Source organism: Miscanthus floridulus, chromosome 7, assembly GCF_019320115.1.
Source record: "Miscanthus floridulus cultivar M001 chromosome 7, ASM1932011v1, whole genome shotgun sequence".
Lineage (NCBI taxonomy): Eukaryota > Viridiplantae > Streptophyta > Magnoliopsida > Poales > Poaceae > Miscanthus > Miscanthus floridulus.
Genome location: NC_089586.1, coordinates 135,243,407 through 135,265,868, shown reverse-complemented (window position 1 = coordinate 135,265,868; position 22,462 = coordinate 135,243,407). Strand labels below are relative to the sequence as shown.

General features: G+C 43.6%; 4 protein-coding genes across 4 annotated transcripts; 1 reads left to right on the top strand and 3 right to left on the bottom strand.

Annotated features, from left to right (window-relative positions):
* Positions 1–324: 324 nt before the first annotated feature.
* Positions 325–5,176, bottom strand: LOC136468127 (DEAD-box ATP-dependent RNA helicase 48-like). Its single transcript, XM_066466997.1, has 10 exons — positions 3,965–5,176; positions 3,473–3,579; positions 3,030–3,085; positions 2,705–2,929; positions 2,413–2,619; positions 2,184–2,270; positions 1,767–1,862; positions 1,472–1,687; positions 1,122–1,304; positions 325–838 (listed from the first exon to the last, which is right to left on the bottom strand). Exons 1-10 carry the CDS (start codon positions 5,026–5,028, stop codon positions 608–610), a joined length of 2,472 nt encoding a protein of 823 aa, XP_066323094.1. The 5' UTR covers positions 5,029–5,176; the 3' UTR covers positions 325–607.
* On the top strand, positions 5,056–7,469 carry LOC136468128 (uncharacterized). The gene is made up of 6 exons (XM_066466998.1): positions 5,056–5,537; positions 5,718–5,877; positions 6,004–6,191; positions 6,347–6,470; positions 6,654–6,784; positions 7,032–7,469. The coding sequence occupies exons 1-6, from the start codon at positions 5,196–5,198 to the stop codon at positions 7,161–7,163; spliced, it is 1,077 nt and encodes a 358-aa protein (XP_066323095.1). The 5' UTR covers positions 5,056–5,195; the 3' UTR covers positions 7,164–7,469.
* Positions 7,470–14,436: 6,967 nt separating this feature from the next.
* Positions 14,437–15,024, bottom strand: LOC136468126 (uncharacterized). The gene has a single exon (XM_066466996.1). The coding sequence runs from the start codon at positions 14,867–14,869 to the stop codon at positions 14,564–14,566; it is 306 nt and encodes a 101-aa protein (XP_066323093.1). The 5' UTR covers positions 14,870–15,024; the 3' UTR covers positions 14,437–14,563.
* A 386-nt stretch (positions 15,025–15,410) lies between these two features.
* On the bottom strand, positions 15,411–21,594 carry LOC136468125 (ABC transporter F family member 3-like). The gene is made up of 18 exons (XM_066466995.1): positions 21,253–21,594; positions 20,380–20,598; positions 20,016–20,205; positions 19,650–19,858; positions 19,391–19,549; positions 18,942–19,070; positions 18,772–18,873; positions 18,513–18,659; positions 17,899–17,961; positions 17,696–17,742; positions 17,556–17,615; positions 17,347–17,429; positions 17,145–17,239; positions 16,478–16,564; positions 16,247–16,334; positions 16,019–16,104; positions 15,833–15,895; positions 15,411–15,733 (listed from the first exon to the last, which is right to left on the bottom strand). Exons 1-18 carry the CDS (start codon positions 21,469–21,471, stop codon positions 15,617–15,619), a joined length of 2,163 nt encoding a protein of 720 aa, XP_066323092.1. The 5' UTR covers positions 21,472–21,594; the 3' UTR covers positions 15,411–15,616.
* Positions 21,595–22,462: the final 868 nt, after the last annotated feature.

The following is a 22,462-nucleotide window of genomic DNA, read 5'->3' as shown; positions in this document are numbered from 1 at the left end:
GGCGAGCGAGGCACTTGCTGCTCGAGCAGGCGAGACTGGGCGCTGTATTTATTCGGCTCTGCCGCGCCACAGAACAGGATGCGGCACTGCCGCACCATGCATGGTGGCGCGGCAGGCCTTGCCACGTCACGTTCAACGAAACCGGTCATCACCACGTCAGACCTCTGCCGCGCCACTATGCATGACGCGGCACAGGCATTTGGCCGCGCCAGGACAATGGGCGCGGCCAAAAGTGTTAGTTTAAAAAAAACATGCAGTGTTAGATTTAAAATTAGATTAAAAAAGTGTTAAAATTAAAAAAATTCCAATACAATGAGTTGAAAAGCACAGCTACATGTTTCAGCACCTTTTGGATTACAATAATTCGCATGGAACCCCGTCAACAACTTTTGGATTACAATAATTCGCATGGAAGCCCGTCTTATTCATCAGTACCGCGTCAAGGAAGCTGATCAATGGAACTACCAGTATACAGAAATGCCACTACATAGGTGAAAATAGAACAAACACTACTCATCCCTGAGACTATGTGGTGAATCTGTACACTAGGATAAAAGACTAAGGGAACACTAAGAAATCCGTGCTGCGTTTTCAATGGAGGAACAAGTCATTTCCTTATTCGAATCCCAGGGACATCCTTCAGCCCCATTTTCAGTGCGGTCTTCCGGTATATTGCTGGAGGCTTCTCCAAGCCGATCGAAGCACCAAATCGATTTGCTAAGTCAGCAAGCATGGTTTTATCTCTACCTATGTCAGCAATTGAGTTATAGTACCCAAGCCATGCGTGGTATGCTGCTTCTTTGATGCTCATGTCAACAATTTTCATTGAATCGTCAACCTGCATTGCAAAACGTGAATAAAAGTATGACAATAGCTGAATAAGCTGATCATTGACTATTTAATCACTACAATATAATGGGGCAGCAATTAAACAGTGAACTGAATAGTGTTATGATGACATAAACACATCAGAAAAGCTGTTGTGGGCACATGTGTAAGTAGCGTTTCAAATGAAGTTCTCGTAAGCATTAACGATATATTGCATGATGAGATGATTATAGGACACTAGAGTCTAGTTCCTAAAAGACAACAAGAACACAAGCTAAGTTAGCAATCTGGACCTTTTGTTTCATCTCCTGACCAATGTCTGGTGCTGGACACTTCTCAATTGGGAGATCACCTATCTCATTCAGGAAATATTGTTCCCATGGTGCAAGTAAAAGAATTCCTTTGCCAGATTTACCTTCCCTTCCAGTCCTTCCAAGCCGATGGATGTAATGCTCTCTATCAGGAGGAACACCAACCTAATCCAAGAACCATGTATGTCAGTACTGCAATACTGAAGCACAGAAGCAATGTAATCATGCCACGCAACTGTAAGAGTTAGACGTCAATTCTCCAGTTGCTTAGGCAAATAAATGGTAGTGTCATAAACTTTCTTCAGCTACAATAATCATGAATGGAATTTCACCTGAATCACAAGGGTGACATCTGGATAATTCACCCCACGAGTAGAAACATCTGATGTTACAAGAATTAAGCGATTAGAGCCCCGGAACTCTTCAGATATGCGAGTTCTAAAAAGCTGAGGTTTTCTTGAGTGAATTTCCCTGACATTTAACTTCAAATCTCGAAGCATGATATACATAAATTCAGTCACCATGGCTGTCGTGCAGAAAACAATAACCTGAAATTTGAATATTATTAGTAAAACAACACATTGAAGTTCTTACAACTGGTTGTTTGAAGAAAATGAGATGCAGGACCTTGTAATCAACTTCACGGTCAATATGCTCTCGAAGTAGGTGATGAACCATATGAAAATGCAGCTCATGTGGTACCACAAGACATGACTGCTGAACCTAAGCCCAACAACAGGAGGTAGAAATGGGTCAACAGCAAACAAAATTATTTTCATACAGAGAATAGAAAAGAAGGCTAAAAGAGGACCACAAACTTCTATTTTAAGCTAGACATGATTTACAAATACAACTCATGTGTCTCTTAAAAAAAGCATGGTGGTATAATATTCAAATGGTCAAACTAAAGAGTGGATAATATATGGCTCCAAACATTTATACGTGTGTATCAAGTATCTTATCAGAATAGTAAGAGAGCCAAATATTTAGAGGAGAAAGAGTATACCTTAGTTTCGTTTAAAAAAAATAAAATAAAGAGTATACCTTAGTTGGGGTTTCAACAGCTCCAAGGCCCACTGTATCAACAAAAACGTGATCCCTCTTTAATACTAGCTGTGAAACTCTTCGAACCTGTCAGTCACAACTAGCAACCATTACTCCCAGTTTTATGATTGTGGGTATTCATTCACAGATATAGTATAATATAACACAGATGGAGTTAGGAAAAAATATACATATATTGGTGCACGAGCTATGCTGATTATTATACTACCTCTTTTGGAATAGTAGCTGAGAAGAGCAATGTTTGTCTTTGACGTGGCAAGCTATCGACAATCTTTTCTATGTCTTTACGGAAACCCAAATCTAGCAAATGATCAGCTTCATCCAACACAAGCAATTTCAATCTCATCAAACGAACAGAGAATGCTGATTTGTTTTCAATGTGATCCAGCAGTCTACCAGGTGTTGCAACTAAAATCTGGAAGGGAAAGAAGGAAACGGAAAATCGTCAGGCTAAAGTAAGTTTTGTCTTGATCTTCAGTAGGTTGATAAATATGACAAACCTGGCATGGATCAGATTCTAAACGTCTCTGATCAAGCTTGAATCTAGTGCCACCAATAAGAGATTGAACACCAATTCCTTCATGGTACTTCAACAAGACATTTGCTTCAGCTGTAAGCTGAATAGCAAGCTCTCTTGTAGGGCAGAGGACAAGAGCAAATATTGGAGATACTCGCTGATTTGTATTGCTCTTCATAGCATTCAAGACTGATTCAATTGCAGGAAGCTGTTTATCAATCCATTTTGAATAAATTGGTTGAACAATATGAACATCAAAAGAAACATAATTTCTGAAACTAATATAATATATCATGAGTGAACATTACCAGAAAAGCTGCACTTTTGCCGGTTCCAGTTTTGGCCTTGACAAGAACATCTTTACCTGCTTATATATAGTAGTATAGTATAAGTGAGAAATTCGATGACTTCTGTGATAACATGTTCTGATAGTTCAGGCAGAGATATAACGGAATGGTATCATAAGGTCGAAAGTCCTAAAATGAAGAAATACTTAAGTCAAGCAACATGGACCATATGCTTATGCTTAAAGAAGGTATCACAATGTACAAACAAAGATTTAATAACCTGACTTCTTGAGAGATGTACATGCATAAGAGGTTACGAGGGGCAACCTCAACCTCATTCTGACACATATGTTCTCAAATTCTTTTGAACGCAAACACATGTTTTCCTCATATCACAAAGTTCATTCTTTTTCCTTTTTTTTGTGTAAAAGAAATGTCTAGAGAAAGTAAAATAAATATAATACCTTCAAGACAAATAGGAAGAGCTGCCTCTTGCACCACAGTTGTCTGTACATATCCAGCATCATTAAGTGCTTTGACTGTCAGAGGGGAGACACCACACTCATCAAATCTGAAGACAGAAACAACATAACTTGCTGGTTATATGGATGCTATCTCTATTTCAAAGTAAGACAGGACATGCAAAATTAATTTTATTATTCACCAATCATTCATTAACCTTGAGTCAAAAAGAAAAGTACCATGATGTGCAGTGATGAGCAATCTATATTGCCTCCACTCTTTGCATTATTGTTAATTTTTATGTTAAAGGTCAGTGTCATGATAAAACGGTACTCCAGAAGCTGAACTAGAAGATTTCATACAATATGATGCACACATTTCGAGAATATTTCATTTCATTGCTTTACCTAAATTTCATGAACCATACAATATGAGGTTCCTAGGCTACACAGCAAATATGAACAATAGCATATAATGAAATATGAGAGTGTGACCTTTTACTGGTAAGCAGAGATTCACCCCTGGACTCATAACGCCTCCTCTCAGTACCCAAAACCTCTCTATTTCTGATCTCCTCTCGCAGCTCTCGGATTCTACCCGTGAGATCATTGCTTTCCTCCTCGTAAGACTTGAGCACCCGCCTTTCCTTCTTCATATCACAGTTCCTGAGAGCAGCACTGCTCCATCTCCTCCTGATGGCATCTGTGTCCTCAGACTCATCAATTTCTGAATCCTCTTCGCTCGAAGCCCCAAACTTTCCAAACCTCAGATTCCTCTTGCGCGCAGATGCACCCTTGTCATCCTCATCTGACAAATCTGGTCTCCATTTCCTGCCAAATCGCCTCGCAGCCACAGAGTACAGGCTCTCCTGATTAAACAGCGCCAATGGTGTCTCCCTCCTTCCATTCCCAACCTCAGTAAGGCCTCTAGCAACCAATGGCCTCAGGTCGACACACGGTTGCCAACTCACGGAGCAAGGAGTCATCACCGAGTAAAACCTCCTGGGATCAACGAAACCGAGTGGCGCCAGATTCCAACGCGGGCACCAGGGCGCCACCGTTCGGTACTCTCTTCTCGGATTGAACGCGGCCAAGGTCGGCCCCTTTCCCCTGTCTAAAGGCTCCCTCCGAGGCCTCGGTTGCTCCAGAGCGGCCAGGTCCTCCCAGTCCTCCCAACTCGGTCCTCCGCGGGGCTTCCCAGAGTCCAACTGCTGCTGCCGGTGCTGGACACCCGACGCGATCCCAGTCGGCGGCCGCTTGGAGCGGCGGAGGGGTCCGTCGTCCTCGTTCCAGAGGTCCTCGGCGCCGGGCCTGCGGAAGCGGTCGGCGAGGGCGCGGATGTGGGCGCGCGACGAGGTGGGCCCCTCGCACGGCGGAGCCTCCGCGGCGGCGGCGCCCGGGAGGCGGGAGGCGCGGATTTCGGAGCGGAGGCGGGCGAGGTAGAGCTGCTTCTCGTGGCGGAGGAGCCCCCGCTGCTTCTGCCGCGCCAGCTTCTCGTGCATCCGCTTGTACTGCCACTTAGACAGCCCTCCCGGGAACGTGCGCGGCCCACCCCCCATCGCCGCCGGCAGCTGCGACGGCGGCGCTGTAGGGTTTATCGCTCGCTGCTGGGTTTTGGCGGCGGCGGCCAAGGCAACGCAATGCAACAAACTGTGAAGTGAAGAGAAGAGCAGTTAAGCTTCCGCTTTGAGGAGTTGAGGTCTCCGCCTCCGCCACCAGGATACGTATGAGATTTCAACTGAAGCGTGGGACCCACGGCGCCGCTTCAATCCCGAGCCCCTTTGCTTCCCTCCCTCGCAATCTCACGGAGGAGCGAGTTCACAGCAGATCTCTCGAGATGGCGGGGGAGGAGGAGAGGAAGCGGGTGCTGGTGGTGGGCGGCAGCGGCTACCTGGGCCAGCACCTCCTCGCGGCGTCCTCCGCCGCCGACCGCCTCGACGTCGCTTTCACCCACCACAGCCCCGCCCCGCCGCAGCCGCTCCTCGACGCGCTCCCCTCCGTCCGCGCCTTCCGCGCCGACCTCCGCTCCGGAGACGGCCTCGAGGCGATCTCCGCGTCCTTCGGCCAGGTACAATACGCATCCGCATTTCCCACCGCGCGCAACTCTCTGCTTCATACGAACTTCTGCTCTCACTGATTCAGTGATTAACTGATTGGCGATTGCTTGGCTGGACGTTACATGAATCACGAGATCACTACTACATTTCACCGATAACAGAGCATACTAACCTGTACCTATTATGTTCAGCCACACGTAGTTGTCAACTGTGCTGCGATGTCAGTTCCTCGGGCATGTGAAATGGATCCACCTGCTGCTATGGCTACCAATGTGCCTTCTTCACTTGTGAATTGGTTGCTGAGTTTTGGGAATGACGACTCACTTTTGATTCATCTGTCAACTGATCAAGGTACAGCACTCACAATCCTTGGTGCCATACTCTGCTACTCAGACATTTTTATCTGTGGTGCATACTGCATGTATGTTCATCCTAGACTCAAGTGTACAATGAAATATGCCTCTCTTGTACTGACAGTTTATGAGGGGGTGAAATCCTTCTACAAAGAAGAGGACGAGACAGTGCCGGTGAACATGTATGGAAAATCTAAAGTTGCTGCAGAGAAACTCATTGTTGAGAAATGCTCAAACTATGCGATCTTGAGAAGCAGCATTATCTATGGGCCACAAACAATCTCTCCTGTGGCAAAATCCCTTCCCGTTCAGGTAAAATGCACTGCTCAGCACTCATAAATAGTGTTATGTTCTTCTCCCCAACTATAAGTAAGTAGAGTCGTGTTGCTAATGTTTCAGAATTGAAACTGATTCTACAGGACCAGAGAAGTGTCTAACTAAGAAAAGTACTTGCCATTTGGATGCAGTGGATGGATGGTGTTCTTTCACAAGGCCAGCAGGTTGAGTTCTTCAATGATGAATTCCGGTGCCCTGTCTATGTCAAAGATATGGTGGACGTAATTTTGTCATTGACAAAAACTTGGTTATCAGGTATGAGTTTGACTTGTGCATTTGTGGAACTCAATCAGTAGCAATATTTTTTCTTGTGTTCACTCTATAAACAATTTTAACATGTTCCAGTTCATATATTATAACGCTTCAATATTAGTGTTTTCCTATTAGCAATTGTTTTCCATTGTGCCATGGTGACTGACATCAAAGTGCATGCTGCAGATGGCAAAAAAGTCCAGGTCCTCCTGAATGTTGGTGGTCCAGATAGGGTATCAAGACTGCAGATGGCTGAGTCTGTTGCTGTTGTTCGTGGATATAACCCCAGTATAATCAAATCTGTGTCTGCATTATCGGTATTATGTTTCCTCTGGAATGTAGCATTGAAGCATCCATATGATATCTGCCTATTTAGTGTTAACACGAGTACTATTAGAACACATTTATCCAACAAGCATGATGTTTTAGATACAAGTTGGTCTTAACTTTACAACTGAAATAGTATCCAACATTGAGCATTGAGGTCCCTTTAAGCATTTTGCTTCCATATGCTTATTTTTCCATCATAATATCTTGTAATGCCCGCATCTACCTGTTGTCCAGGTTAATCGAGGGGTAGGTTCTCCACCAGACATATCCATGGACATCACCAAGCTAACCCAGATTCTTGGTATCAAGCCAATCTCATTTCAAGATGGAGTCAGAAGTACACTTGATGCAGAAGCCAGTACATGACACTTCCTCAACAATTTGCTTGAGTTCCTAGGGAGTTGCTTGCATTCAAATATGAAAGTGTGACATAGAAAACATTTAATTTGCGAAATTTCAGTAACGGTAAATTTCTGTTGGATCTATGTGAAATATGTAACTTTGTACCTACTAAACACCAATGGCATCATCGGTGTTACTGCCTGATTGTACTGTACCGTTATGAATAAAAATGGCATTCATTTTAAATCATTTTTCCCAGAAATATGTAACTGTATTGTGCATGTATATTACAATTTACAACTAATGTTACCCTCATGTATTTTTTTTAGAGTTTTAAGGCTTTGCCCGTCTTAGCATTAAACAAAGACAATAGCATTCAGGTGGATCTACCCTCATGTATTTTGTTTGTTTGGTATTTTCAGATTTGTTGCTGCCTAATATTTGGCTTTAATTTCTAACCCTACCTTGGTGAGTTAGTATTCTATATAGTGCATAACCCTGTATTGGATTGAATAGAGGTGCTGGCTTTGCTACTGCATTACCTATAGGGCAAAATATGGGCCTAGGTGACAATAGTTGTCATATTCACACGACCAATTCCCATGAGAGGTGCATTCTGCTTGTGGCCAAAGCAACATGGTTTGACTCAAACCATTGTCCTGTAGAATGACCTATTGGCAAAGCTAAGTACTGTTACTCCAGAGCTAATCAGGCTTTAACATGTATTTTATAGTGGGTTGTAGCACCTGTGGCACTAAAAATTTGCATTGCTTTTGACCCCTATTGCAGGGACATGAGAGGGGGATGGGCGAATCACATTCACATGTGCCTAAACCTTACAATAGCTATAGTCAGTACACCAACTCTTTGGCGCAACTCTACCACGACAAGCTTCCTCAGCTCTGCAAGTCTGCAGAAACTGCAAAATCATATGAACATGCATGCATATATTATACGCAGCAAAGATTGAACCACTGAAAAATTGAGCACTCACACTTACTTTTTAAACCTGTTTTCTTCTACCACTTTCTGCACTTTTTAACAGGTCCTGTTGCTGTAGCAAGCCCGTTTTGTGCTGACAGATATTTGTGGCACATCTTCAAAGCATGACGTGCAGACTGCATCACTCGACAACCTTACCAGGTAAGCATACATATTAAACCCGTGTATGGTATGCCTGTAGATTTCCAGTTAATCTCCAGCTAAAGCAGCAAATGCTCATCAAGGGTACTAAATTTGGTTGCTTGATAATAAATTGCCATTAACTCTGCCTGTAGTGAGACACACTGTTAAATATTAATGAGTAACGCAGCAGCACGGTCGATGCAGAGACACATCAATTAACAATCCAGCACGTTAAATGGGAATCAATATTGTCCTGTCATGATTCTTTTTTCTTCCCCCTGTTACCAGATCTGTTGAACCTTGCATCGACTTGACCAAACAGTAGACATAGAAAAATGTAACTGATGTCTTCTCCGCCAGTCTGTAGTCAGCTGCCCATTCCAGCCTCCCTCCTAAAAAGATGTAATTTGGATTTATATGTTGTCAAACTTTTAAAATTTAATTAAGTTTATAGGAAATATTATTAATGTTTATGACCCTAAATAGTTATATTATGGAAATATATGTCATGATTAAGCTAGCGGCATATTCGGTACCATAAATGTTAGTACTCTTTTGTTTAAAATTGTCATCAAATTTAAAACTGTTTGCCTTCTCAGAAAGTGACAATTGCATTTTTTTGGGCGGGGGGGGGGGGGGGGGGGGGGGGGGGGGGTGGAGGAGGGGGATATTTTGTAGTCACTCTGCTGGTAATTAGAATTTGCAATGCATAGAACTCACTTTGGTCCATCACATTGAATTGCCCCATCCAGGTTCAAGATTCTGCCAGGATAATGGCCCCGCCTTTTTAACTACATGTTGGTAGACCCTCCATACCTGTGCCTCTGAAGGTCAGCTTTACATTCGACACTTGTGCCTTGTCCCCTACAAACGCTGCAGTGTTTTGCTAGGTTAGTACTTAAGATTACTGAGCACTGGTCTTGATTTGGATTTCCACCAGATGTGGAGCCTAACCGGTTGGTAGGGATACCAATGGTGTTATGTTAGCCTAAGCTACCCTGCGTTGATACTCTAATCCCAGGGCAGCAGGGCTGTTTTGAGGTGAGAGAGAGGGAAGCAGAAGCCATCTCACCTCTCAAAGAACAATTGCTTGTAACTGCAACCAAAAGAGTACTAATCTAGCATAATAGCATGCAAGGACCATTGGTTGCTTGCTTGATCAGGCTAACATAATAGCATGCAAGGAAACTGTCACAGACAGCCAAGAGTGTCAGTCAGTAACCTCTCGGCCTAAGCATTTCTTTATTATGCCACATGAGTTTCATGAATCTTTCCGTATAGGCCTTGGAGAAAGATACCAGAGCATCCTAGTGCCAAATCTCTTCAGAAGACCCTGACAGCAAAACAAAGAGGGCTGGGGGTCTGGGGACACATACTTCGAAGTTACCTAAACCTAACCTAGCACATGGCTACAGCATTGTTACTGTGACAGTGGAAGTCATACTTGCCTGAACCCAAAGTTTAAGCCGATGGGATACCTGGCACTGTGTCTGACTGTCTGTGTACATACTTCTTCATGTTCATTCAGAAGCCACGATATATAGGTCCCATATCAAAATATAGCTGCTAAATACATCCATGTCCAAAAAAAAGAATGCTATTTTGGATTTAGACTAAGTCAAACTTATGTTTGACTAGAATTTATTAATATTTGTATCTCCAAATAGATTTACTGAGATATATTCTATAGTTCACCTACACATCATAAATATTAGTACCTTTTTGTATATTTTTTGGAAACTGAAGGAGTAAACTGAAAAAAAAAAGAAATCTAGAAAGTAGTAGTGATTTTTTTATATTAGCAAAACAAACGCGTTGTCATCTATCAAGAGTTAACTGGATCATACCATTCATTTAGAGCTCTATTTCTTGTTGCCCGTGTCTGCCCCCCACGGGAACAGGGTATGGACTATGGACCCCCAGCTAAATCCATATTAATACCCTCAGACGGTCAGACTCAGACCCTGGCCTCCCAAACACCTCTCTTTCTCTCTCTCTCCCTCCCTCTCTCTAACATATGCCATGAGGATGTTCTTCCGGCACTTGCTCTCCTGCATCCTCCTGCTCTTGCTAATGTCACACTTGCCAAGCTCGATCCTCGGCTTGAGAACATTGAGAGGAGAGGAAGCGAAGAGCGAGTTGCGACGCCATGAACAGGAGCTTCCGCCAGCCGTATCTCCTTCAAAAGAGGTGGACAACGACGACGCTGCCACCGCCAGTAAGTTCACAGTCTCAAGAAGAATGGTTCCTCCAGGTCCAAACCCTCTCCACAACAGATGAGAGGATCGGGGCAGCATATGCTGCTGCTTCTGGTATGGTCTTCAGCCAAGGTAGCAGCTAGCTAGCTCTTCTCATCAGTCTCAGCTACGGGTGTTGTGAGTGGCATGCACTCAACAAAGTACCCTTCACCTCTTCTTTTTTTTAGCCTAGATGTCATATGAATGATACAGATGGATGCATATATAAGTTGAATGCTAATTCCCCATGTAATGTGTTTTTGTTGCATTGATTTAATTTATAGGCAGCTTTGTACATAGATTTTTATGATATTAAGGTGCAAAAGTTGTTGTGGTCGATGGATCTAGATTTTGTATGTTTATTTACACATGGTTGTAGGTTGTACTCCTGTGTTAGTTAGAAACAACAGAGATTTCAGTGAGTCATATATGGTTTAGCAGGAGAGGGGTTAAAAAGGGGCTGATTAGACAGTGCAGTAGTATGTTGGGATGGTTACTTTTTTGTTTTGTTGTGTCAAGGAAAGGAAGGTGTGATCTGTGCTGGTTGTGTTATCTCTTGGTAGTTGAAGCGCTGCCATCTGCAGAAAAAGAAAGAGCCGTCTGCTAGCTCCTGTGGTTAGGCGTTAACAAGTGTTTTTGAGTGGTCTCGCTCAGTCGGATGTAATGGAAGCACAAGAAAGTAACTTGTAAACTCACGCTTGAAGGAAATGGAAACCAGATTACTTTTCATAACCTGTTTATCATCTTTTCAGAGAAGAGAAAAGAGGCTGAGGTTGGTGGGAGAAATTTGAATGTTTTTTAGGCCTTGTTCAGCTCCTCCTCTAAAATTTACTCCATAACTTATCAAATGTTTGGACATATACATGGAGTATTAAATATAGAACAAAATAACTAATTACATAGTTGGTCACTAATTTACGAGACGAATCTTTTAAGACTAATTAGTCCATGATTTAACAATGTGGTTCTACAGTACACATGCGCTAGGCTTAATAAATTTGTCTCGCGGATTACTTACGGATTTTGTAATTTATTTTTTTTATTAGTATCTTAACGCTTCATATAACATGTGACGGAAACTGCTAAACTTTACGCCCTATATTTAAATATACCACATGCGTCGGAAACTGCTAAACTTTACGCCCTATATTTAAACATACCGGTTTGGACAAGCTGGCTACTGGCTGGAGGGAGACAAGGGAAGTAAAGAGAGTACAACAGCATAGTGAGTGAGCAGTGATCCTCAGTGAGCAGTATCGGTCAGCGTCTCCCCCGCAGGACGCGCTGATGGGACAGTGAAATTAGGTGCAAATATTGTTTATTTAGTTATCTATCTTTGTTTCTGTTACCCGAGTGGGTTACATTACGCTGTTGAATTTGGACCCATCGATCATGAGTATGGTCGGCGCGAGATTCGCTTCTTCTTTTTTTCCTTTACGTGAGTAGTGCACAATATTTCTAGTGGCACTCGATTTGGAACAATATATACAGGAACTTTATCTGTTTCCTGTTTGTTTTTCTGTGAAAATAGACCAATTTCTATCATTTCAATTTTGAAAGGATCTAGACGTAGCTACGTCAAAGCTGGAGAGAGGAGAGGGAGTGAGATTGGTCAAATTAAGCTCGAGATCCAAGGCAGATATCTACCCCGTTCGCTGCGCTGAAAAAACAAGCTAAAACACTGTTCCGGCTGATTTATTGTGAGAGAAAAACATATTTTCAATTAAAAAACAAACTGAAATGTACGAATTATAAGACAAACGAATAGAGCCAGTGGTCAGGACCAATACAGCTAGCTGTGTACTTAGACTACTGTACTACAAGTTGTACTAAATAAAATCACTACTAGTTGGTGTGGGTACTATTAGCATTGTACCAAAAAATGCCCCCACACTCCAACGCGTGAGCATCTGAAGGTGTGTGTGTGAATCGACAAAGATGACTCTTGTCTCGCTCACCAAAGCAGAGAGCATCACCGCCGTGCAGCTCATGCGCTTAGTGAAAGTGTCCCTTTTTTTGTGTTTTTGTTTTCACATGCATTTGAAGAAGTTGGTCCTCCATAATATATATATATATAGGCGTGGCGAATCTAGAAATCTAAAACATCTTTAAACTGTAGACCTCCTCCTCTTTAGCTATTAGAAATGTTGTAGGTGGTGGGGCCGTGGGGTTGAGTCCCATCGCTGGATCCGAACAAGATGTGAGATGAGAGGCAGCAGCCATCATCTTTCACGGCGTCCAGCCGAACAAGATGTGATGTGCATTGCACGAGCACGTGCGAGGCATTTTCTGAGAGCAATGGCCAAGCCTTGTTTGTTGGCGCATCGCATCAACCAACAACAACAACAATGCCTGGCTTGTTTGGCAGCAGGAAGAGCAAGGCGCGTGTGCTTGGGCTTGGCTGCCCCCCAGGCAACACAACACGTACGGCATGCCATGTTTTCCCGCTGCTTGCATTGCCACCTGCTTTTCCTTTCATATATAGTTTCTTTTTCTTTTTTTTTCATTCATAAAACAATCGTGAAAGAGAAACAGAGAAGAAATCCGCATCGACCAGTTGCTCATCATACACCAACACCACGGTTCATTTACTTTCTCATTCAAGGCCCAGCTGCACGCAGGCACACCACAATCTGTGCAGGGCAGTGTGCAGGCAGCGACGTCCCAATCGCCGCTCAACGCAGCTGACGACTGACAGCCGGCCTGCCTCCCTCCCTCGGTATTTATTTACCATCAGTACTCAACATGAAACAAAAGGTACTCAGTACCCTGATGCACGAGCATAAGCAATTAACACGTCCCCAGTGCTGCTAGTACTTCTGTACCGTCCCTCCTCAACCTAACCTGCCTCCGCCAGATCAAGTGCTGTCATTCGTTACAGGGACTTCAGTATTGCACCAGCATAACCTTACACCCTGTCATTCGTTGTGTACATTGGTGCTGGTGCTAATAATATTGATGGATTGCACAAGACTTACTTGCATAATAATCAGAGACAACCAATAAGACGATAATTGCTGCAGCAGATTACAGATAAGAATCCCAAATCTGTTTAGTAATACCCAACAGCTGGGGAAGAGGGTGTGTGATATACCTTATCTATACCTATCTATCCAGGTGCACCAAAACATTAACAGACAGAAGAAGATCAGAAATATCAATTGGGGTTGGTAGTTTTAACGGTCTCGATCCTATACTACCCATCGTGAAAGAATGTCAGGAGCCTTCAAATCAAATTAAACAGAATATCATTATATACGGAGTACTATCATCCAGCGCTAACAGCTAATCTCCAGAGCTCCACGTGAATTCATCCTAAAACGTGCATTTTTTTTTTCAAATAAAAGGGAATGGCATTAGCCTCTAATCAGGCAGCACCAACACATAATCTCCAGAGCTCCATGTGAATCAAATCCTCAGATGTGCAGTTTCTAATAAGGGTACTAGTTATAGTTACCGTCTTGAGGTAATCAGGGCGTATGGTAACAAAAGATCAAAACCAGAGAGGGCTCATCCATCTGTTCACTGCACAGTGGAATGATTTGAGTAACGATAATTCAACCTTTATACAAGCAGTTACGAAAACGGATGATGACATTTTCATGAGCAGTTTGGAAGTGATGACTAATGAGGCCACCACCCACCACACTAATGATGCCAAACCAAGTCAGCAGATCCCAATGAATTTCTATGTAAGCAGCAACAGGCCACGTTTATGTCTAGTCCCCACCCTGAGTTCAAAGTGATTGCAGATTGGAAGCATTTTTAACGTCATCGGTGATCGGCCGATCGGTCGTCATCGATTGTGATCGCATTCATTTTTAACACATGACGGTTGAATCCAAACAACGGGACGAACAGCAATTTGATGATGATGGACTGACAGAGTTATGAGAAGCATATAAGTGGTTTTGAGTGCATCGAACTGAGTTGACACGGGATAGTAGTAGTAGTATTTGACAAGAACGCAACACACGGACTAACTGACTGCACACACACGCGGCTTATTTGGCGACGAAGGAAGGCGAGAGAGAGATTTCTAACACATAACAACAGTAGCAGCTAGTAGAAGCAAGGGATGGATCGGTTGGATTCATACGGGCGGCAGGGCGGCTGCTCTTGCTTCTGGTCGCCCTGGACCTGGTCCTTGGCGGCGGCGGCGACGACGGGGAGGGAGGAGTCCGGATCGGGATTGACGACGTCGTCGTGGCGGGGTGCGGCGGCGAGGATGAGGGGACGGTCCTTGGCCTCCTCGTGGTCGCGGTCGTCGTCGTCGTCGGTGGAGAGGTTGATGCAGGAGCAGCGCTCGAGGGAGGCGAAGAAGGCGGAGGTGACGCTGGTCCCCACCCAGGTCGCCCAGCTCTCCATGGCCGGCGAGGCGGGGCGGGGCGATCGATCTGCTGCTAGGGTTACGCTGCGGCGGAGGGAGTGGGTCAAACCAAACGCACGCGGAGAGGCAGGCGGGCGAGGAAGAGGAAGAAACACGGCTGAGTTGCTTCGACTCGACTCGACTCCACCAGCACAGAGAGTAGTGGCACGCACGCCGGACGACAGCCCATCAAAAGATACAGGAATGCAAGGCGGCAAGGCCCATCGATCAGAAGCCCACCCGACGGCCGGCCTAGCAACGTAGTACGAGTAGCTGCTTTCTGTGTTTTCCTTTTCTTTTTCTTTTTACTAACAAACATGGTCCTGTGTAGTAAGTAACGGAATTGTTAATTCTAAAAAGCAACGGAATTAGAAACATGAAAGAGTGAGGTGCTGTGTGACGAGCTAATGCACACACACACAATAAAAAAAATGAGCAAGACAAATTTTCTCCTTTCATTGAGTATATATCCCTTTTCTCTGCCAAAGAAAAATAGCTCCCTTCTTTTTCCGTGACAGGGCCCAACCAGTCAACCACAGCTTTCACAAGAAACCCACGAGGTCCATACATACCCAAACTGTGTGTTCACAAAAAACTCCAAAATTGATACGCATACGGTACTATTACGTAGCAAGCATACCGTCACCATCCATGTGATGTCACCTCTCAGTATAGGCTATGGCCGATAAAACACATGCTACTGTATGACTTCGTCACGGTACAAGGACAGGCGCACACATGTTTTGTTACTTGACCATCTTCTTGTAGTCCTTGAAAGTGCCCGAGAACGGGGTCACCCTGCCCTCCGACACCACCCAAAGCTCGTCCACGCTTCCAGTGATGAGATGCTCGTCGTGACTCACCTGCGAAACCAACACCACCCGCCTTAGTCATCAACCCAAAGGAACGACTTGCAAGCAATACGAAATGCAAATCTACGCAGTGAGTGCTGTCTGTCATACCATCAGCACTCCTCCCTGGAAGATGAGTAAACCCTGGATGAGCGCCTCAACCGCGTCCAGATCCTGCAACACAGAACAAGTTTATATTCAGTTCGGTCCGGTAATAGCTACCTCCCAGACCCAGAGGTTCCTAATCCTCCATGTCAAAAAACAACAATTGGTACGCAGCATGATGATTTTGCTCACAAGATGGTTAGAAGGCTCGTCGAGGAGAATGATGTGTGGCTTCTTGAAGGTTATTTTCGCGAATGCTACCCTACTCTTCTGACCACCTGGAATTGCAATTGCTTTGGTTAGGATATCGAGAAATCAGCAATTCTGTTCTACACGGAGATGAACCCCTTAGCAAGGATGCTATAGTTCTGCGCCCGTTTCATCAGCTAAAACTTTCTATGGAATTGCTATGATTTCTACCTGATAAAGTGTACATAGGTTGGAGGGCAAGGCTTCCTGAAACACCAAAAGAACCCAGATGTGCCCTCAACTTCTGCTCAGGCACACCCTGCAAACAGCGCCATATACATTTTCTCACTTATAAGATGCCATTCAAATTCAGGTCACATGTAGAAGGAATATCCATCTTATTAGCTAACCACATGATGGAGCTCATATCCAACAAACACCAAAAGGGATGCTTCAACTTACCGGGTAGCACTTCATCATGTACAAAAGGGGATTCACCGTCAAATCAAGGCCATCAACATGATGTTGATTGAATACAGCCATGCGAACCTGTAAAAACAATCATAAGAAAATTTCAAAGAAACAAACAAAAGAGAGGATCATGCATGGAAAACATGGCAATCAACAATGATAGCAAATAGATCTCATCATTTGTGATGGGCACTATTATGCTAGTACCCAGTGCAGAGAGTTCCCGCTCTGTGTGGGGTCTGGGGAAGGGTATTAGTGGCAAGCCTTACCCTCGCCTGTGCAATGCGAGGAGACCGCGACTCGAACCCGGGACCTTCCGGTCACAGGCGGTAAGACTCTACCGCTTGCACCAGGTCCGCCCTTCACTATTATGCTAGTAAACCAAAGAAAAAAAATTCAACATTAAGGATCAAGGTTCAGATTATTTTGTCTGATTCAGTAATGGCACTGATTGATACAAGCATCAGAACCACACCCTGACAAGTGAAGACCGAATATGCACATACTGGCATCTCAATACAATACTGTTATGAAATTCAGACAATAAAGCTCAAATGACATAAATCAAAGTTCATGTAACACAGCTTTGTTAAGGTAGAAAATGAAAAGCATTTTAAATAATGGTAAACACAGCTGTAGCTACAGAAGAATGAAGCACCTTGGGAGACCGGAATACTGTTCCAGAAGTTGGCTGCAGATCCCCAGATATTAGTTTCAGTATAGTGGACTTGCCAATGCCATTAGGACCAACCACTGAAATAACAAGTCAACGAGGGATTGAAAAATGGAAGAACGACAACTTCAAAAACCAGACATTAATATGCAGTAAGATTACAATGAGTGGAACAAGGAAATCATACTTGCTATGCGGCTGTCAAGGTCAATACCAAAATTCAAATTTTTAAACAAGGTAGGCCCTCCAGGGTAACCAAACGAGGCATCACTGCAAAAATGGAAAGAATTATTCAACAGAGAACACGTGGATGTCTAAAATTTGCCTTAAAGAAAAGGTAGAAAGAATCACAACCAAAAAGATTTCATAAATAGCATTAGGTATCAGAAACGAAACCTGAAACTAATAATTGGTGGTCCAGGGCGATCATCTGGGGTTGGAAATTCAAATTTATAGCTGCAAGGAATTATTTGAACAATTAATGAGTTGATTGTAAACAACATACCGAAGTACAATAGTTTAGGGAGCAGACATACTCTGGATCACTGACAACTGCATCAACATGTTCCATTCGCTCCAATGCCTGTGATAGCACAGATAAGAATTTCAAGTCAGACATCAAATTTGTCACTGAACAACATCCGAGATCAAAATGCCGGTTGAGAGTTTGTCCATACAGTATCTGTTAAGTGAAACAACTACAAAATTATTTACATGGAGACAGAGTGAAAAAGTGTACCTTGATTCTCGATTGAACAAGTGATGCTCTCTTTGCATTGTACCGAAACTTGTCAATGAATGTCTACACAGAGAAAACAATTAAAGTTCATCCCTGGTCTTCGAGAAAATATTGAGCAGTGCTTAATATCTTCAACAGTTTCCAGCTAATTAAAATTTCCATTCATCTTTGAGCTTATATCATGCAGAGATTTGTCCCAAGTGTTTGGTCTCACTAGACAATGAAAGCAGGGCTAGCCCAGCTCCAGCTGCCTACAGTCTCTAATTGGCCTATTACCACGTTCAAGTTAAAGAAAGATGCAGTCTAATGACTACTACTACCTCCACTTATGTAACATGGTGTATCAGACAAGCTGGACAGCTTGTTTTCTTGACATTCTCCTTGTCTATGGTACAAAGCTATATGGTGCACTTGAAACGACAGGTGACAGCGAATGATTTGCTTATGTGCTCTTGAAAAGGAAGTGTAGAAACCCATAAAAGACGTGTGAGCACTTTGTTTTTGTATAGATCACCTTCCAGGTCTTTTTTTGCTTCAGAAACTACATAGTTTTCTTGAAAATAGGCATTAAAGCACTCTCAGAATGCATGATACTTGATAGAAATACAACCAACCTGCATGTGCTGTCTGGCCTTCTCATTTGTTTCAAAGGCTTTCTGCTGATTCTTAAGGTGCTCTTCCCTTGTCCTCTCAAATGTGTCATAGTCACCTTTGTAAGCATGTAGTTTTCTACCATTTAGATGAAGGATATCGGTGACAACCTAAAAAGATCTGGTCATCAGTTCCAGTTTAAACTTTAAATCCACACAAGAAAAATATGCTATGCAAATTTTGTCAAATTAGCTCCTATGAAATGATATTGGGTGTTCATACCGTATTCAAAAACTCCCTTGCGTGTGATACAACAATGAATGTCTTTGGCCACTTCAGGAGATACGTTTCTAGCCATAACACAGCATGAAGATCAAGGTGGTTCTGGAAAGTGATATGTCGTTAGCATGTGCGAGCAAGTGAAGAAAAATAACCCCATATTTCCAACTTACTGTCGGCTCATCAAGTAGTAGCAAATCAGGCTCAATGAACAGAGCGCGTGCTAGAGCTATTCTCATGCGCCATCCACCAGAAAATTGTTTTGTTCGCTTGCGTTGCATTTCTGGAGTAAAACTAAGACCCTGCAAATAATTCCTTCATTCAGAACAGTACAATGAAAATATGTAATGTGAGCACGATGTGCAAATCACCAAATCCTATGTGGTTCCTGAGATCAACATGCACAAATCCTACATGAACAGATGCACTCCAAGTACAAAACATCAAGGAAATGTGATCGCCCTTATTGAGGATTATCTATTTCAAGACGCATAGTTGCATACTGATGCTTGAAAGAAACATTGATGTGTAATCAAGGTAAGTGCTGAAATAAAAACTGGAGCAAAAGTAAACCAATGACATGATATTGTGCGAATGGTACAAACAAGGAAATAAAACAGACCGCCAAAATTGATGCCGCACGAGCCTCTGCTGCATCCGCATCAATGAGCTCAAGCCGTTTATATATCTCCTCAAGCCTCTTGCTGATAGAATCTTTGTCAAGGCCATCCTTGCTCTTGCCAGAGCTCTGCCCAAACTCAGCCTCAATCTCTAAATCTTTCTGCAAAACAGTTGCAACAATTAGCAGATGGGCAGAACACATGACAGATGCAGAAAATTCAAAGGAGGAAAACCATCAGGCAATTATGCCCCTAGTCAACCTGTTGTTGAACCAGACGAGCTTCTTCCTGCAAAAGTTGAACTCGTTCGACATCGGTGTTCAGAACACACTGCAAAGCTGTTGTATCATCGCCCACAACCTCTTGCTCAACATGCAATATCTGGCAATTCTTGGGAATACCATCAATCGCATGCAATGCCATCGCTCTGAGAAAAGATGTCTTCCCAGTCCCATTCCTTCCAACAAGACCTGAAACGGGTAAATAAGAAACTCTGAAACTTGCAGGGTATCATTTCAATGATAACTTTTACAGATATGTATAAACGAACTGCACATACATGCTTCCCGGGCCCTGGCCACAGTTTTATTATCTACTGAAAGCTACCAAACACCACAAAGTACTCACCATAGTGCCTTCCAAAAGCAAGTGTTATAGTGGCATCTTGAATTAGATCACGACCACCAACAGTGACGCTGAAGTTCTCCATATGTATATCCCTAACAGCTGGCCCACCATCATTACTGTGGTTTACATAAACAGGAGGCATTCCAGCCCTAAGTTCCTCCATCTCCGCGACATGCATTTGATATTGAACCTGTACCAGCAAGAAGGACAGTCCATAGAAGAAAGAAGAGCATAGTCAGGAAGGAAAACCTGCGTCTGCAAATAAAATAAGAACAGAATGGGGAAGATGCTGAACATCAGATGTATACTACCAAGAATTGCATCATGTGGCGATCTAAGAGGAGTCGTCTGAAAAATAGATTACCTCTCTTTGCCTCTCCTCTTTTCTTTTCCTCCGTTCAATCTTGGCTTTATCGCGCGAAGACAGCAGCGGTCCGTCGAATACTTCTGGTTGCGGCTTTTTTGGTGCGACGTCATCATCCATCCCCGCATTCATTCGTAACGGTGTAACAAGGCTGCGCATAACTTGTTTGGGTTTCACCAGACCATGCTTTCCAAACTTTTCACAAAGCATACTGCAGACCTATAGTGGACCGAAACAAGACACACGTAAGTGCTTCTGCATTTAGGTATCAATCAGCAATCTCTTTATTATCCATTTCCCAAGTGGATAGATTTCCTCACTGCCTCTCAAGGCTCTCTGTAGATATTATAGCATGACCAAGGGAAAATATGCAGCAGGTGGCACCACAGAAATGAACATCTAAATTGCAGAAAGCATCAGGAAGTTATGAAGCTAGGCTCCAATTCAAGCTGGTCTGATGACAACTGAGTCACATTGGATTGCAAAATGTTAGCACTACATCAACTAATTCCGAACAGCTATCCTCAAATTACTCATTGGATGACACACCCACCAGTAACTCAAATCAAACAAACTAGTGCAGTTGTCTCATATTCAAATCACGCAGACAGTTGCTTTAATCAGAGGAGCTGGCTCCTGATAATTTAACAAAAAAACAAGGAACCACAGAATCCCAGCAATCCATAGCGCTTATGTGCAGCACGAAGCAATCGAGGCCATGACCATATCTGATTACCGGTCAGCGAGATGGCAACCTAGTCTAGCGTGAGTGGGATTAGTCAGATCGCAGAACAGACAGACCGTTGGTAGTGGTAGTGGTACCAGAACCAGGAAGGAAGGGCAAGGCGGTAGGGGTGTACACGGGGGCGGTACCTGGAGGCAGTGTTCCTGGTCGGAGACGCATCCGGAGTCGATGAGCAGCTCCCCGAGCGCCTCGAAGATGCCGTGCCCTTCCGGGGCCCCGAAGTCGAAGTCCTCGTCGGCGAGGACGTTGGCGATGTAGTCGATGATGGGCTGGTCCACCTCCTCCACGACGTCGGCGCCCAGGACCTCCCGCACCACCCCCATGCTCGCGGCCGGCGCAGCCGCCATCTTCCCTTCCTCTTACCCTAGCGCGGCGGGCAGCGGGAGGGGGAGCCGGGCAAGGGTTAGCACGCTTGCTTGCTTGTCAGCGACCCGGCTCCGCCTACTGCTGAAGCCAATGGCGCGCCCGAGGACGATGCGGCCCAACCCACACTATTGCGGCCCATAGTGGTCCACTCTAGAGTCCTAACCCATGTGAATTGTGGCGGATATGAACAAGCTATTTATCTGTGTGCCATTATAAAAATTAATAATTACTCACATGCCATCGTCCTCACATCACATCACATCACACTATAAAAGAGCAAGTTTTTGAGGGGCTAATAACCGTTCGATTTATACGTCGTGTTATATGAGCTCTTTATCATGTGTGATCTTATTCTTCCTCTATAACAACCGTTCGATCTACACGTCGTGCTATATAAGCCCTTCATCATCTGTAATCTTACATGTAAGACTCCTCCCGAACAAGATTTAATCTCAAATACATCTCAGTGTATAATCCAACCCGCCACCGGGACCAAGAAGGAAGTACAACTTCTACGTTGACATACACCATTATTTTTCTTGCACTACTGAGTCATGATGGCACGTCAATACGGATGCATGCATGCAACTAATAAATAAATTAATTGGAAAAGGAAAATTAATATGAAGGCACGTCAACATGACTGCATACGTGCGTGTATGTATTAGCAATTAAAAGGAAAACAACATGCATGCAACTAATAAATAAATTAAATTTCCCTAAAAAATAAATTAATTAATTAGAAAAAGGAAAATACACGTCAATATGAATGCATGCATGCGTGTATGTATTAGCAATTAAAAGGAAAATAATAAAAATCTACACACACGTGATTTTGTTTGTTATGACAAAAAAGGAAGAAAAAACTAACACATGAGGAAGAAGGCGACTACCGAGCCTCTTTCAACGGTGCTCTAGATCTGAGAATAACGGATTGACCTTCTCTGAATTCGGTTTTTCAGCTAATTAGAA

Excerpts from the sequence above, each read along its gene's own strand:
- LOC136468127 (XM_066466997.1), bottom strand. The coding sequence starts at position 5,028 with ATGGGGGGTGGGCCGCGCACGTTCCCGGGAGGGCTGTCTAAGTGGCAG. Across the intron at positions 3,086-3,472 it reads TCTTCCTATTTGTCTTGAAG|GTAAAGATGTTCTTGTCAAG; the intron begins GTATTATATTTA and ends ATATATAAGCAG. Across the intron at positions 1,863-2,183 it reads CTGTTGAAACCCCAACTAAG|GTTCAGCAGTCATGTCTTGT; the intron begins GTATACTCTTTA and ends TGTTGGGCTTAG.
- LOC136468128 (XM_066466998.1), top strand. The coding sequence starts at position 5,196 with ATGAGATTTCAACTGAAGCGTGGGACCCACGGCGCCGCTTCAATCCCG. Across the intron at positions 5,878-6,003 it reads TCATCTGTCAACTGATCAAG|TTTATGAGGGGGTGAAATCC; the intron begins GTACAGCACTCA and ends TTGTACTGACAG. Across the intron at positions 6,785-7,031 it reads AATCTGTGTCTGCATTATCG|GTTAATCGAGGGGTAGGTTC; the intron begins GTATTATGTTTC and ends CCTGTTGTCCAG.
- LOC136468126 (XM_066466996.1), bottom strand. The coding sequence starts at position 14,869 with ATGGAGAGCTGGGCGACCTGGGTGGGGACCAGCGTCACCTCCGCCTTC.
- LOC136468125 (XM_066466995.1), bottom strand. The coding sequence starts at position 21,471 with ATGGCGGCTGCGCCGGCCGCGAGCATGGGGGTGGTGCGGGAGGTCCTG. Across the intron at positions 18,660-18,771 it reads CAAGGGAGTTTTTGAATACG|GTTGTCACCGATATCCTTCA; the intron begins GTATGAACACCC and ends AGATCTTTTTAG. Across the intron at positions 15,734-15,832 it reads TCCAGGGAGGAGTGCTGATG|GTGAGTCACGACGAGCATCT; the intron begins GTATGACAGACA and ends TTGGTTTCGCAG.